This window comes from Lepisma saccharinum, chromosome 11, assembly GCF_977018435.1.
Source record: "Lepisma saccharinum chromosome 11, izLepSacc3.1, whole genome shotgun sequence".
In the NCBI taxonomy this organism is placed as follows: domain Eukaryota; kingdom Metazoa; phylum Arthropoda; class Insecta; order Zygentoma; family Lepismatidae; genus Lepisma; species Lepisma saccharinum.
Window position 1 is genome coordinate 56,483,979 of NC_139239.1, and position 17,088 is coordinate 56,501,066.

The 17,088-nt window shown below is 36.3% G+C and overlaps 1 protein-coding gene across 6 annotated transcripts; it reads right to left on the bottom strand.

The window, feature by feature from the left end:
* Nucleotides 1-1,677: 1,677 nt before the first annotated feature.
* LOC145995262 (HIG1 domain family member 1A, mitochondrial-like) lies at nucleotides 1,678-16,083 on the bottom strand. Of its 6 annotated transcripts, none has more exons than XM_083131842.1 (3): nucleotides 15,877-16,083; nucleotides 5,866-5,983; nucleotides 1,678-2,211 (listed from the first exon to the last, which is right to left on the bottom strand). In XM_083131842.1, the coding sequence occupies exons 2-3, from the start codon at nucleotides 5,972-5,974 to the stop codon at nucleotides 2,027-2,029; spliced, it is 294 nt and encodes a 97-aa protein (XP_082987968.1). In that variant the 5' UTR covers nucleotides 5,975-5,983; nucleotides 15,877-16,083; the 3' UTR covers nucleotides 1,678-2,026. The 6 variants fall into 6 exon arrangements, with proteins under 6 accessions (XP_082987968.1, XP_082987967.1, XP_082987966.1 ...); XM_083131841.1 differs by having other exon boundaries at nucleotides 15,873-16,083; XM_083131840.1 differs by lacking the exon at nucleotides 15,877-16,083 and adding an exon at nucleotides 15,818-15,868.
* Nucleotides 16,084-17,088: the final 1,005 nt, after the last annotated feature.

Below are 17,088 nucleotides of genomic sequence, written 5' to 3' on the forward strand. Positions count from 1 at the left end.
TGTTGACCAGCTGTTAAGATCCTCTCCCTGAGCTCTTCTTGCGAGTTTACCGGTGCCTTGTCATGTGGCTCCAAATGTAAAAGTCGCAAGGCGTCAAATCGGGGGATCGAGCCGGCCAGGGAATCGGTCCTCCTCGGCCAATCCATTTCTTTGGGTACTTTTCATCCAGGCACTGTCGCACGCCCAGGCAGAAGTATGGATGGGCGTAATCAACAATCATTTGATCGAGCCATTTTTCCTACCCCAAATCTTAAATGGCATCACTTATGAACATTTTTTGAGGAACGGGATGTCAATGTTTTTGAAGGATGTGCAATAGCTACAAGACGTGACATGATTTATCAGCAAGATGACTGCCCAGCTCGATCCCCCGATCGATTTGACGCCTTGCGACTTTTACATTTGAAGCCACATGACAAGACACCGGTAAACTCACAAGAAGAGCTCAGGGAGAGGATCTTAACAGCTGGTCAACATGTCAAGGCCACCATCACATCACGAGTTAAGAGACCAAATGACCCGTAAAAACCTGCGTGCCTGCATTTGTAATGGAGGTGCCCACTTTGAGCAAGACGTGTAATGTTCTTTAATTGAATTGTTCATTGATTCCATACACATGAAGATGAATGAAGTATTATTTCTTGTACACAAATGTAAATGTTAGCAACATTTGTACCTTGTTGGATAGCTGATGACTCAAGGAAGTAATTTAAGTAATTTGTACGGTTCGTGTCATACCATTTTTGTTATTAATACGTTGCCAAGTAAACTAAGAGTGCATTTTTTTATCATCACTTGTAAGTTAGACCCACCCGGTACTTACATGTGATTGTTATTTGGGAAAAACTTTTTTTTTAAACGAACCACTTGTTTGTTAGCTATCAGACAACGCTTAAATAAGTTCCCTACAATTATCAGTTTTTTCTCAATTCATCTTTTTATGTGGAAAATTGTCATTTTTAGAAAAAACAATAGAAACTCGATTATCTCGAAAACTACTAATTTTCAGACGGGGTATCATATGGTCAAATTTATTGCAAATTGTCTCTACTTTAACCCCTTTCAGGGAATACATCTAATTACCAGTCACCCTGTATATGAATACATGTTTAATTCATGAATACTTCAGAGTTTCTCCTGCAATAATCTACACATGCAATTACAACAAGAACAGAACAGTTGCATTTTTTTCTTGCAGAGAGAAATATAGATTGTCCTCACGGTTCCATGGCATCTTTATTTCTTCTTAGTTTTTTAATTTCTCTTGTCTGACCTTGATCAAAGAACCAATGGAGGGGTTTGTTAATATTACCAATTCATGAAAATTCATACAATACTAGAAATGAGTGAATCCGTGTTGGGAAATAGTTATGGTTGTGATATATATATATTGATGCAAAGAACAAATTTAATAAAATGAATAATGGTAGAGAAATGTGTTTCAAGTTGTACATTTGTTCAGTATTGTTCAATTAACAAACATTTGAGCCCATACTGATGTAAACATTATTTTCGACTTAAATTCTGTACATTCCGCACAGCCACATAAACTTAATTGTTCCTTTGCTTTATTTTCTTCCTTTTTTATTCTTGAAAGTCTTACATCAGAAAATATTGTTCCTGTACTCTGATCATTAATTATTTACCAACAATTATTTACAATAAAACTACAGTAGCATTACTCAAAATAATTTATTGCTTTGGCAACATTTTCTGACCAAACTGGCATCAACAAAATATTCCTTTACAAAGATCACATACAAAACTTCTGCTGCACTGAAGAGAAGTGTGCATTCACCTTAACACATGCATTATAATTTAGCTTTGGTACTTGGCTAAAGCTTAAAAAATGATTTAATAAAAATGCATAAAGCGTATGACACTTTAAATAACATTTCCAAACTCACGATTTCGAGTATTCTGCATATCGTATTTAAATCAAAACAATTACAACAACTATAAATTACACTCATCGAAAATAAAAGCTTAAATAATATGTTACTGAATTGAATGCTAGAACTAACTATCATTGTTCACGTTTCCGCAGGAAGTCATTCACCATTTTATATGCAACACCTGCAGTGAGGCAGAGAACTACAGCAGACTGTGCCATGACCCTCATCTGCATCAAATAGATTGAAGTTGACATCTCCCCCCTGTGTCTATATTTATATATACCATAGCCTACAACTGCAGTCAATCCTGCTATACCTGTAAAATACAGAAATTACAAACATAAAAAAAAAAAAGAAAATTGAACGTATTAATTACTTTAATCTAGGGCTAAGCCGATATCGATGCTGATGTATCGGTATCGGCCGACACTGGTGGTATCGGTCGGATTTTATCTACCAATACTTTCCAACATTTTGGTATTTTGCAGGTCCGCGAAAATGCCACGCAACACTTTTGAGGAGTCTATTTATCCTGGAAATTATGCAGATTTTGAAGTTTCCATTTATTTTCCACTAATATTGTGTTTTGTGATTACATAATAGGTATTTTAATATTCTGATGTAATTTGTGAATATTTTGAAACAAAAAAAAAAATGATGCTTATGACGGGAGTGGAAAACTTGCCCATTAATATTAATCACAATTTTTAATTGTTACAATTTTCAAGTATTGGTATTACTGGGAATCGGCATCAGTAGTATCGGCTCAGCCCTGCTTGAAAAAAATATATATTCAATTTCATGATGGTGTATATTATAGTCATGCGTCCAGTTTCATCCGGAGAGATTAATTTTCATCTATTCTGTTGAATTCTAAATTGGTTGCATGCAATTCTAAGCTGTGTTGCTTTTTTATTGTTGGCAGCTCTTACAAGTTGGCAGATTTTACAATGTCATCAAAATAGCAGACGCTCAATCATAAAATTTTCATACAAGATATGTTTCTTTGTTTGCCTTCTACTAGATATCTTAGCATGAAATCATGTAATAAATTTAAAAATACTCTAAGACATTTTAGGTTGTAGAATTTTTTCAACTCTTTGGGGGAGGTACACAAATATTCAGTTTTAAATTGAAAAAAGCTAATGAAGAATTACTTCTGAACTATTACATGTGTCACACATAAATATTATTAATGAAATAGAACCATGGAGGGAGAAAAAAATAGTTTCTACGTTCTTAGTACACATTCATAAACGTAGATCATACATGAACAAGCACTACATTTCTCTGTGTGTGCATTGTTTATTGTTTTATTACATCAAAACCAATCACTGATAACATTTAATATTCAACAATATCTTTTTCCAAGCAATACACAATTAATAATAATTCTCACATTGAATAAATCTATTGACAAATGGTAAAGTAAGATACACATGATATCTATAATATATTTATCTAATGAGAAGGAAGTACGAACCACCCACCAGTATCAGTTGTAGGTAAAATAAATTGTGGCAGAGGAAGTGAGTGTTTGACATGTGAAGTTGTAAGATCCGGTGTGAAAATATAGTTGGTATGGTGAAATATTCTCTTATGAAGCTTCTGGAAAATTGTGAGTGGTAGGGTGTTGTGGGTGAGTGAGTGGGGCAGTGTGGGAAGAAGAGGGGAGGGGTTGGGAATGAAGATGAGGGGTGGAGATGGGGTTAGTTGGGAAAGTGGCAGAGTTGCCTTACTCAGGCCATGCAATGTGGTTGCACTCATGGCTGATATGTATGCCTCCTCCCATCTTTTCCACACTGAGGTGTTGGTGGATTGAGGTAACGGCTGGATAATCACTACCTAGAAACAGTCGTAACACAAAAGTTGACTCGTGTATCACATCTTGTAGGGTGTGAAATCAAATGTATGAATATGCAAAGTGTAAAGAAGCGTATGTATATATGTGTGGTTCATCTTTCAAGAGAAATGTCATTTGAATGTTAAAGCTCCATCAAGTTTCAAATTTAAATATTTTAATGAAAAGTAAGAAAATAACTGAAATTGGGTGTAGACTAATTGCCCTAGAGAGATGAGTGATATACCTTTGTACGTGGAATAAACCAGAGATTCAGACTATATGAAATTTATGCAAATTTGGCATATATGTGGCGGGGGCCAACTCTCAAAATTCCAAAATTTCGGAAAAAAAATTTGGTTCCCCCACCTTCCCAAGAAAAAAGTACATGACAGCATCGACATGCACATGGTTTTGATTGATTTGTTGTTGCTAATCGAGACTGGACCTGCAGTTTAAAGTGGGATCCGAACCACTTGTGCCTTCACCGGGTATCGAACCCGGGACCCCTTGATTACAAGGCGACGACGCTACCACTGCGCCATCGGGGAGGCTCGACATACACATGGAAATGATTGCTGACATGTAAGGAACACAAAAATATTTGCATTATTATCATATGACCAATGTAACTTGAGTTGTACCCCCAAAAGGAATGGTTGGCACGCCACTGATTCAAGCTTCAAAATGCAGCGGTACCTTGAAATGACTTTAGCTCAGAGACTAGTTGCCCTGCAGATATGAACGATATACCATGTACGCAGAATGAATCACAGATTCAGACGATATATAATTTATGCACATTCGGCGTATATATGGAGGAAAAAAGGGGGGAAATCCCCTGAAAATACTTTTTTGTTAAAAAATGGGATTTTGCCCGCCCCCTGAAAAAAAGGATATGAAAAGTTCAAAATAAAAGCTAAAGGTAGTGTTCCCCTGTGCATAGCACCATGCCATGAAGGCGTATAGGGGGTGTGGGGGTAACGCCCCACACTTTCTTGATCCGGTCGTGAGTGGGGGTAATGTGATCAGCATCACACCCCTGCACATAGAAATTATCGTTGGCATGTAAGAAACAGAAAAATATTTGCATCATTGTTGTATGACCAATGTAACTTGAGTTGTACCCCCAAAAGCAATGGTCGGCACGCCACTGATTCAAGCTTCAAAATGCAGCGGTACCTTGAAATGACTATAGCTCAGAAACTAAATGCCCTAGAGATATGAAAGATATACCGTTGTACGCAGAATGAATCACAGATTCAGACGATATATAATTTATGCACATTCGGCTTACATATGGAGGGGGAAAGGGGGGAAATCCCCTCAAAAATACTTTTCTTAAAAAAATGGTGTCCCCCACGAAAAAATGTCAAAATGCACAAAATGCAAAATGTATGCAAATTTTGCATATATATGGAGGGGGAAGGGAGAAAACCCCAAAAAATTATTTTAAAAAATTGTCATTTCACCCAAAAAATGTCCTCGCACTTGGGCACAAAACGACACCTACGCACAACATTCACGGATGAAAAGCTAGAACGCAGTGAAAAATGAGCGCCGATTCTTGCAGCTGCTTGAAATTCTATTTTTAGACCATGCAGGGTAACCCCTGTCGCAACTTGTGGACACTTGTGCTAAAAAAAACAAAGGTTTCCTTCAGCGCACTTCGAAATTCCATTCTCACAATGCAGATTCAACAACCAGTCTTCCCCCTCCCCTGCTTGCGCACTCACGAAAAACTTTCATTTTGACATTGGATACTGATAAACAAGCTTCCTTCGAATGCAGTTCACAGGCGGGAGTGAAAAGTATTACTTTAGAACAACAAAGCTGGTCTTCCTTTGTCGGCAAAAATTTTCCCTTGAAAAGAGACGCAAAAGAGAAGTCCCTTTTCCCGCCTTTTCCCCTCCATTTTCATGAAGACAAAAAAAAAATGCAAAAAAACATATCTGTTAAATACATGTGTTAGGACCAATATAAAAAAAATCGAAATTCTAGCCAAAAATAGAAACTTTATAACGTATGGCATGGCATGGTGCTAAGCACAGGTGAGCACTTTACCTTTTTTTAAAAACTTTCACATCAATCAAACCTATTTAATCAATCTATCTAAGAGTGGCTAGTTACCTATTGGAAAAAGTGGTGCTTCTTGCGATTTCCTTAATAATTTGCTGTCCGGAGTTTCTGGCTCCTGCATAAATGCAAAGGGTGATTCTTCACCTTTTTTTGATCCCATTCTGTTGATCTGTAATGAAAAATATATGCTCAGATAAAGTACAATTTTATTTATACACAAAACCAAATTACATGTCTGAAATTACTAAAACTAAGACTGTGTGCCATCTTTTGACAAGTAATTTAATTACCCGAAAATTTATCTTATTCAATTTGAGGGAAAAGTAATAGACAAATGTAATTTCAAACCAAATTATGTGCTATTTCTAAACAGCTCTGACACAATTAGCACTAGGGAAAGATTTTATCTATTTTCATCATAAATACACAGAATGTTAATCATCATTGCAGAATCTTCAACATGGATGGGATATACTACTGGTAGTTTTTTTTAAAAAAAAGTCACATTGTTCATTACCTTCATGATGAAAGTTTTCAATGGAGCCAGTATGAAGCACAATTCCTGATAATTCCAACAGAAAACAGCTGTTTTTTGCATGTCACAAACATCAAATGTTTCCCCAATTACTGTTGCTATTTACAAATATTTCAAATAGACCAATACTGGAAAGGTAACTTAGTGTGATGCAAGTTCCTAATGCTGAATAATATGTCTTCATTATATGTCCTGCATACATGTATAATGTACACTGTGTTCATTTGCTTTTCTGGTTACATTTTGCATTAATATATAAAGCAAACTTGCATTAACATTTCTGTCAAACTCCGCCCTTATATTAAACACCAAGTAAAACCTCTACTTTTATATAGTTACTGATTTCTTTAACGTTTTGGCACATAAACATATGTGATTTCATAAGTGCACTGAATGAATTAAAATGAATTGGATAAAATTAAATCATTCATTGCTCTTGTCAAAAACACATGTATAAATCTTGAAACATCAACCAAATATAAAAGTATCAACCACAAAATGTAAATTTTTGTACAATGATAAATGACTGGTTACACAGCCTCTCCTACATTATTGAAGCAGTATGAAGGGTTATCCGGCTTATTTTCTATTCACGTGAGGAACACCATTAAGAATTTAGGGAGCTTTAACTTGCAAGCATCATAATTTCCGCAACTTACTTTTGGAACTAATTTAATAGTTTCTGCACTGTCCCTACATCCCTGAAGCACCCACATTACATTCAGAGAGGTTCATATGATTTATACGGTGTACAGTTTTAGAAGCGATATTGGGCAGGGCCACGTGGAGCATGTCCATGGCGACCAGCCAATGGCAGGAGTGCAACGTTGTACAGTTAGGAAACTGCGGCACACAAGTTAAATGAATGATGTGTTCTGTATATTTCTTTCAAGCAAAAAGTTTTCACAAAACTCACCACTTTAAGATGGGACAAGACATTTTGAACCTGACTGTTGAAGTCCTATAAATTTCCGTTGCAAACAGCTGGAGTTATCCTTTCTCGAATGAACACTGGGAAACAACACGTCTTAACACTCACACAATGAATGACCCTTTCATTTTCCTTCTGTCTGTTTTCCGTTGCCACCATGTTGACATAGCGGAATTCTAAAAGCGTACACCATATAACAGCCAACACAATAGCAATCTGCATTCCCTTTACACAACCTACAAAAAGCATCCAGTAATTAAAAGGAAATTTGGTGCCGATGACCTTCAGTGAGAAAGTACACAATTGTACTTCATATGAACATTTTCTGAACAAAGTAATGAATATTTTGTGTGATATGTATCCTGTATCATGTCATAAATTTTATGTTTTTGTTAAGTTAGTGTGTGTCCACATGACTTTATATTGTTAAAAAAAATGGTGAAAGTACTCCAGGATACAACAAGTTGAATGACTCATTCATGAAAATTCTTTTTGCCCCTGCAACTATGTAGCAGGAAATGCACATGTTCAAGAAAAATGTATGTATAATTCTTGATTATGGTTTACTATTAGATGCAACTGATTTTATTTTGTTAGGAGTGTTAGATTTAATAGTTTGTAATTTTACATTTCATACTGTTAGAATTTTTGCATGTCTACAAGCAATGATATTAGGTAACAGTTTCGTATATCGGAGTCACATTTCTTCATTTTTACAGAAGAAACTACTTACGGAAATGAGTTTCTCTAAGGTTTCCAACGTTCGTCGAGGTATTTTCTTTCATCGTGGAATGTATTTGACCGTGAAAACATGTATTTTTCAAGAGAAATATCTCACCGACGCACAATTGCTATTGCTTTCATTTGCTTCCTCTACGTGAAACGGAGGCTGCGTATATTTGATGACGTAACACCCTGTCAGTGTTTCCAACCCCTTTTTTAAACTATGCTTGCCTAACCTAACCTTATCGGAAATGATTTGTGGGGCTATCCATCAGCTACCCGTGCATAATGTACAATTTGCACACGTGACGAACTCGATAGTAGGTATTTTTCGGTGAAGAAGGTTGGAAACACTGCATACTCACAACGGTACTCAAGTTGTGGCTGCCATATTGTGTGTTATGGAAGCGAAAATAGGAATAAAAAAAATTACTCTTTATGTGAAAAATTGTGTTTGTTTTCGTGTAAAAAGCATATAGGCACCTTGAACTATGTTCCGCAATACAGAATTGGTAAGTACGAACCATGCGAAACACAAAATATTCGACTCTAATGTGTCTTCGATGAATGAAACTGGTACCTGATATTATGTTAAAAAATGGCAAAAGTGCTCCAGAATATGAGGAATTTGATCACACTTTAGGGCTAAATATCTGTTATTTGTGGTTTTCATATACGAGGGCTATTTTTTTTAACCTCCGATGGTGCCGCCAGCTGGCCCATGAAACGCTAGGAAGCAGGGCATCACGCAACGTGATTGGCATCCCCCTTGCCACTACCGCCACCACTTCAGTTGAAGCTGAGCGTCGGGTGCGTAGAGCTGTCTGCTACAATCGACTCTCCCGCCAAGTGTGAGTGTGAGGTGTGTTACTGGTTGACTTTATGTAGCTGGGGAACACAATCAATGCGGCAGCATACTGTGAGAGATTGAGCAGACTACGCAGAGCCATCCAGAACAAACGGAGAGGCATGCTGTCTTCAGGGATCGTCTTGCCTCATGACAATGCCCGACCACATGTTGCTGCGTCAACCCAAGACCTTCCTCAATGATTCCACTGGGAAGTGCTTAATCACCATCCCTGACCTGGCACCAAGTGACTTCCACCTTTTCCTGCTATAGACCTGGCTCAACAGACAGGCGGCACCTTTTTTTGCAGAGGGTATTGGAAAGCTGGTGCATCGGTACGATAAAAGTCTGAATCTTCTTAGTGATTAAATTGGAAAGTAGACTATACATGTACGTAAATTTTGTCAATAAACCCATTTTGCTATTCACTGTGGTTTTGATTTCATGCCCTATCGGAGGTTGAAAAAAAATAGCCCTCCTATAAAAATAAATTTATATTTGTTAAAACAGAAATGTGTCATTTTTTAAAAAAAAAAAGTTGAAATTTTTGAAAGTGTACGGACTGTCACAGTCCTGTTAATTTTTTGACTTTATTCAAAACTGGTAAGCCTCTGTACACCTCTAGAAAGAAAATTTATCATGTATCAACTTGAAAATTACGTCGAAATTTTTTTTAATCGACAGATTTCAATGTTTTACGTAATGTAAAAGAGGAAAGCACAAATAACGGAGATATTTGATCCCAAAGAATTGCCAACCTAAGTCAAAACCTGTAATTTCGAAGCTTTTTGTTACTAAAAATCTGTTTGTATGTACACTAAAATAGCAAAAGAACCTGCTGAAAATACCTATCAGTACCAAACCTTACTACGTAAAATTATAGCTGCTGTTGTGGAAACACTTGCGCTAAGCCTTTTGGCTGTTCTGCTTCACAGTAAAGTAACGTACTAAAGCAACAGACATACTTTACTTCACAATAACACATTTCCGAGAGCTAAAATGAACTGAAAACATTCATAAATAACAAAGTCTTCATAAACCATGCAAGGTATTTCACTTTCTCTTGGGAGTACAGAGGGTCAAGGGTACCGAATATGCTTTACATGAACATTTTCTGTTGTTTTATAGCTCACAGAGATATGAAATAATGAGTTAATTTGTGTGACATTATTACCTTTCATACAGAATATAGATCAGTTCAAATTCTGTGCATAAAAAAAGAAACAATAAACACCAACCATGTAAATGAAAGTTACATTATATTATTACAAATCACTTCTGCTCATAAGAATATTTACATGATCAAGTGAGAAATTTAAGTTTTGGTGCTCATACCTTCATCCTGTTTACCTTATATGTATACATGCACACACAAGAGAATGAAAGAAGACCAAGAAAAAAATTATAGAGAATGTGGGAGAAAGAAAAAAAAAGGAGAGAAAAAGATGAAGAATAAAAGCAGACATGGAAAGAACCACCACCTTCGCAGCCATGCCACCAAAGTATAGACCACCCTTACAAAATTCTCTGGCAATGCTATCCTCTAACTAGACTAGATAGATAGATAAAGAAAACTAAAAAGAGAGAACGGAATTTGGTCTTTATTGGTAGTGTAATGCACATGTGGTTTAGAAATGACTGTGATTATGAAAATGTCTAAAATAATTTTGAGATCAAGAGTTTGTCAGGAGCGAACCTGATTCAAATAGTAAACCTGTATGTAAGCGATTTTATTTTACACAAAAAAAAAAAAAAATACGAGAGTACCCCTGGAATACGATGGATTCCACTTGCATTGTCACATTTTGAACAAAGTATCTCCGTGTTATAGTTTCCGTGTCTTCAAATAAATTCTAAGTTACATAAAACATAGCACTCTGCAGATGGAAAAAATAACTTAATTTTCATGGAGGATAGATACACTCCGTCGCTGACACTTTTTCAGTTATTATCTTTACGAAACAGTTTGTTCCTCAAACGGCTGTATGACTATTACCGCGTGAAACAACGAATTACATACATAACGAATATACCAGATGGCGCCAACGAGTGAAGACGTACTTTTATCAGCTCCTCTCAAATTGGAGACAAAATATGATGATAAATGTGCAAAGTGTAAAAGATCTGTAAAAAATGGAATTCTTTGCGACATGTGTGATGAATGGTTACACTTTAAGTGCGGCAACTTGAATGCCGATGAAGAAATCGACCAAAACAGTGAATGGTTCTGTCCGCAATGTGAAAACGGAGAAAAAAGTGTTGAAAATGAGGAACTCCCGAATCTTTTACAGGTAGTGAATCTACTGCAAAGTGATATAAAGGAGTTAAAAAATGAAAATGAAGCCCTGAAAAACAGACTAGAAGCTATTGAAAAGGCAAAGGAAATAACAAATTCTACATCCTCATGGACTCAAGTGGTTAGGAAATCAACAAAGAAAAAACATCACATCGATAGCATAAATTTCGAGAGTAAAAACAGATTTTCTACACTACAAGATTTCCAGACTGAAGAAATACATCCAGAAACTAATTCAAGAACGTACAGAAGAAATGTGAAGTCAAAAAACACAACCACAAACATCTCGAAAATAAAAAAATCGAGTGTTAGTCAACCAGAAGTGATCATCTATGCTGATAGTCATGGCAGAGGAATGGCAGAAAAAGTGAAGAGTCAGCTAGGCGATGTTTCAGTGTTAGGTTTTGTCAAGCCAGGTGCAAAAATTGGGCACATTGTAAGTAGCCTAAAACCTCAAAACAAAGAAATCAGCAGCTGTGTAGTGCTAATGGCAGGTTCAAACAATGTAGCATGCAATGAGGGTCACGATGTGATATATACATTGGAAAAGAAACTACCTGAAATAAGAAACTCTAAAGTGATCATAGTTAATATACCAACGAGATACGATCTCATACCGGAATCTTGTGTTAATGTGGCCATAAAAGAGACAAACAAGAATATCAGACACCTGTGCAAAAACTTTAGTAATGTCGATATTGTTGATGTAAGCAGGCTAGAGAGAAACAATTTCACAAATCACGGCATGCATCTGAACCGATCTGGAAAAGAAAAGGTGTCAAAAGCAATAGGTACGGTGATAACTGAATACATTATAAACCAAAGAAGAAAGTGCAATCCTATTGAACTGAAATGGCACCCCATAAATAATCAGGGAAGTGAAGTGGTAAATGGAAAGAAATATAGTGATGTGGTAAATAGCGGAAAAGTCTGTCTTGTGATGAATGGTGAAAAATGCAGTCAAATGGTAAGTGATAAAAATGGTAGTGAAGAAAATGAAGATTACAGTCAAGTGAGAAAAGATGAAAAAGACAAGGAAGTGGAAAATGATAAAAGAGTTAATGTAAAACAAAAAGAACCATCTGCACGAACATCCGATAGAATAAGGAGTGTTCCGGGCAAATTTAAAGATGATTTTTTATTGTAAAATGTAAAAATGCAACAAATATTGTAAATGTTAAACCTAAGGAACAAGGTCTTACACCCAATAGTTTCTCTCAAATGAAAAAGAGAGTTATACAATGCAATATTGTGCATCTAAACATTCAAGGTATTACAGGCAAAGTGTTAGATTTAGAAATGCTCCTAACCGATGAATGTTTAGATGCACATGTACTGTGTGTTACTGAGCACTGGCTGTCCAAAGATGAAATTACTTACCTTCAAATTCCAAATTTCCACCTAGCTAGTTTCTCATCAAGGTCTCTAATAAAACGAGGGGGAACAGGCATATTTACAAAAAATGATATAATTGCCAAACAAATTGTCCCCAAAACTGTGAGACCTATAGAAAAACATTTTGAAGTTAGTGTTGTACGTCTTGCACAATACAATTTAATAATAGTATGTTGCTACAGAACGCCTGATGCAGACTATACAATATTCATAAAAAATCTGTCAGTATTGTTAGATGAATTAAAAAGTTATACATGTGAAATTTTGGTATGCGGGGACCTAAACATTGATTTTCTAAAAAATACAGGACGGAAACTGCACTTTGAAGCCACAATAAACACTTTTGGCCTAAAGCAAATTGTAACTACACCCACGCGCATAACGAAAGAGACACTCTCCCTCATAGACCACATGTTAATAAGTGTACACTCAAAAGAGTTTCAATGTGAAAACATATCAGTCCACTTCTCCGACCATGAAGCACAATTTTTATGTCTCACATGTAAAAGAGAAGCTACTGAATATCATAGAAAGCCACTAAAAATGCAGAAACGTAAATATGATGAAGGTTCTATACTCATGTTTATTGGAAAACTAAACAGCGAAAATTGGGAAGATATTTATAACTTACCTTCCACAAACGAAAAATTTAATCTCTTTCTGAACAAAATTATCTTGTTACACAATGAATGTTTTCCACCTAAACAAGTAAACATATCCACCGAGTGTAAACCATGGGTCACAAACGGAATCAGAATCTCAAGTAGAAAACTAAAAATGCTCCATTCTGAAAGTAAGGTGAATCCCAATCCATCTTTTCTGAAATATTACAAGAGGTATAAGCAAATATATAAAAATGTACTCCACCAATCAAAAATTAATCATAATGACCGTAAAATCAATAATTCAAACAATAAATGTAAAACAATGTGGGAAATTATAAGAAATGCATCAACAAAACACCAATCTTTAGGTAATAATATGGTGATATGCATTAATGGAAAAGAAGTCCAACATCCCCCTAATATTGCGAATGCTTTCAATGAGTATTTTGTAAATGCAGTTCCAAATAGAAGGAATGGGTTTATGGCTGCTCCAGAAGAATGTTCTACACACATAACAGTGAATGACAAATCCTTGTTCATTTCCCCCATTACTGAACAGGAATTAAAGATAATCTTCAGGCGTATAAAAAACAAACGATCTTCCGGCATTGATGAAATACCAGACTTCCTAATTAAGAAATGTTATAGTTCCCTATGTCAACCATTACTACATATAATAAACAATTCCATCGAACAGGGTATTTTCCCAGACAGGCTAAAAATAGCTGTTGTTAAACCATTACTGAAGAAAAATGACCCAAAGGATTTATCAAATTACAGGCCCATTTCCCAACTCTCAGTCTTCTCAAAAATTATTGAACATGCAATAATGATGAGAGTAGAAAATTTCTGTAGTAAACACTCAATCTTAAGTTTGTCGCAGCATGGTTTTAGGTCCAAACGAAGCACAAAAACAGCGTTAGCAGACTTAGTAGAATGTGTCACACAATCTCTGAATAATTGTAATCACACGGTAGGAGTCTTTTGTGACCTATCAAAAGCTTTCGATTCTGTAAATCACGAGATATTGCTGTGGAAACTTCAAAAACTTGGTATTCGTGGACTACCACAAAAGTGGTTTCAATCTTATCTTACCAATAGAAAGCAAATTGTAGAAATCGCTCACACCACAGCAAAAGGATACGTAACACATCAACACTCCACCATGAAAAGTGTAACATGTGGGGTGCCTCAGGGAAGTATTCTTGGCCCTCTTTTGTTTCTTATGTACATAAATGATTTACCAAATGTTATACCTGAGGCAAATGCAATATTATATGCTGATGATACAAATATTATAGTAACAGACACTTCCAAAGATGCTCTACAATCTAAGGCTAATAACGTATTAAACAAATTAGATGACTGGTTTTTAAATAATAATCTACTCCTCAACAGCAAAAAAACAAATTACATTACATTTTCTACAATCCAAACCAGAAACCAAATAAGCCTCAATCTAATATCTGGGAATACACAACTAGAGCCTAACAAAAATTCAAAATTTCTGGGTATCATTCTGGATGAACACCTTAGCTATACAGAACACATAAACACGCTACAATCAAAATTAAGTAGTGTGTGCTATGCCCTTCGAGAAATGGTAGACATCTCAAGCACCCAAACTGTAAAGTGCCTTTATATGGCAAACTTTGATGCTTTACTAAGATACGGGATTATGGTTTGGGGTAACAAGGGCCACTCCAATGTCCTTTTTATGCTTCAAAAAAGAGCTATAAGAATCATAGCTGGAGTAAAGAAAACTTATTCATGTAGAACTCTTTTCCGTAAACTTAATGTGTTAACTCTCCCCTGCATATACATTTATGAATGCTTAATTTATGTTAAGCAAAATATTTCCAACTTTGCCACAAATGAGGAAATACATGGCCTAAACACAAGAAATAAAGACAAACTTCACATAAAACACTGCCGCCTCAACTTATGTAAGAAAGGTCCCTTAAACTCTTCCATAGATCTCTACAATAAACTACCACAAGATGTGAGGAAAGAACCAAACTTGATGATATTCAAGCACAAGATAAAATCAATGCTTCTGAAGCATGTTTTTTATTCTATAGCTGAATACATGGAAGCGGCTTTTACATAAGACAAATGTACATAATGTAGTATAATCACATATTATTCTTGTAAAATTAAATGTCAAATGAAAGTGGGTAATTAGTATATCTTCTCATGTTATATTTTTTTGTGATTTTGATATAATAGCAGAGTAAGACCCAATTTTTTACAATTTTTGGCTATATATTTTGTATTTGTAAAATCTATTAATGTACCTGTATTGTAATGTAAGTATTGACATGTCCTATATTACCATGTACTGTAATTTGTACACACCGGTAGTCCTTGGACGCAAATAAACTAAACTAAACTAAACTAAACCATATTAATGCGAAACTTATCCAGTACTGGATAAGTCATAGGAATTGTTAAATAAGATAGCTTTCAGCTCGTACATTTTGGTTCTTATAGAATTTATGTTTTTACCAAGGCACTATTAGTAGATTATACATACAAATTTCAACGAAATTACACAAAAGTGTGAAACGAAAGATAGGCTAAAACTAGAAAGCATAGCTAGAAAGTATTTTTTTTTCAAATTTTCGAAATGTTTCTTCTCATTCATTGTTCGAACATCATTTTTACGTACATCATGCATATTTATCCGGCTCCCTGACCTTTTTCATACACACAAACCTACTTACCTACTTTCGGGATACCTTCCTTCTCCTTGCTCAACAAATAGGTCAAGGTCGCGCTGGAATTAGGAATCCTCAACAATCAATTCTTCCTTAATTAATTACTGCTATACTAAATATCTTCATTTCCTGTTTCGTTAATGTAAATTGTTTCCTAATCTAGGTTTGCAAAACCACTTCAGCACATTACGTCAGTTCCATAGAACGGAATGACGTAAGAGATCGTTCAATTGCTCAGTGTTGCCAATGCCCGACACCAATTACCAAAAGTTTGGTAAAAGATAAATGAAATGATAGCTATCTTGTAAAAAAGGTAAAAAAAAGGTAAAGTGCTCCCCTGTGCATAGCACCACGCCATGAAGGCGTATAGGGGTTGTGGGGGTAACGCCCCACACTTTCTTGATCCGGTCGTGAGTGGGGGTGATGTGATCAGCATCACGCCCCTGACCGCCTTTACCCCCCCCCCAGGGTTTCCCCCAGGTACCCATGTTATTCGACGCTGGGTGGGCGCCGGGGCCGCTTCCATCGTTAGAAAAGTTCTCGGATTTGAACCGGCCGGGGATCGAACCCGTGACCTTTAGCATGGTAGTCAGACGCGTTACCGACTTTTTATTTTTTTTTTTTATTTTTTTTTTTAAAAGGAAAGCCCCTATACGGAAGCTTCCCCCATCACACTTCATTCACTCATATCATTTCATTCATATTTCAATTTCAAGACTTTTCAGGACAGACAATCACAAACATCCATGGCCGAGCCGGGAATCGAACCCGGGACCCCTGGCGTCGTAGCGCGATGTGCTAACCACTTCGCCACAGGGGCCGCCCTACTGAGCCACCGCGGCCACCTGATCTATCTTGTGTGAAGTAAAATATTATTTGTTTTCGTTTAACATAAAACTATGGTAAATACCATATCGTAGCTACAATCATATTATTGGGAAGCAGAGCCAGCTATACCTTAGGTGCGTGTGTGTGGGGGGGGGGGAGAGGCAGTCACTCATCTAGAAATAAAGAGCATTCCCTGAAATTCACTAAGAGACTCGGCGGCATGCTGCCCGGCATCAGCGTTTGTCTTTCCGGTGAACGGGTCAGCGACAGTCGCTAGAGTCGGCTACTAAAATTACAGTTTTCATATTGTGTACTAACCTTGACTACAGAAGGTGTTGAAAATGATATCCCTCTGCTGCAACACATTCCTGGCATCTCCGAAAGAAATTGGCAT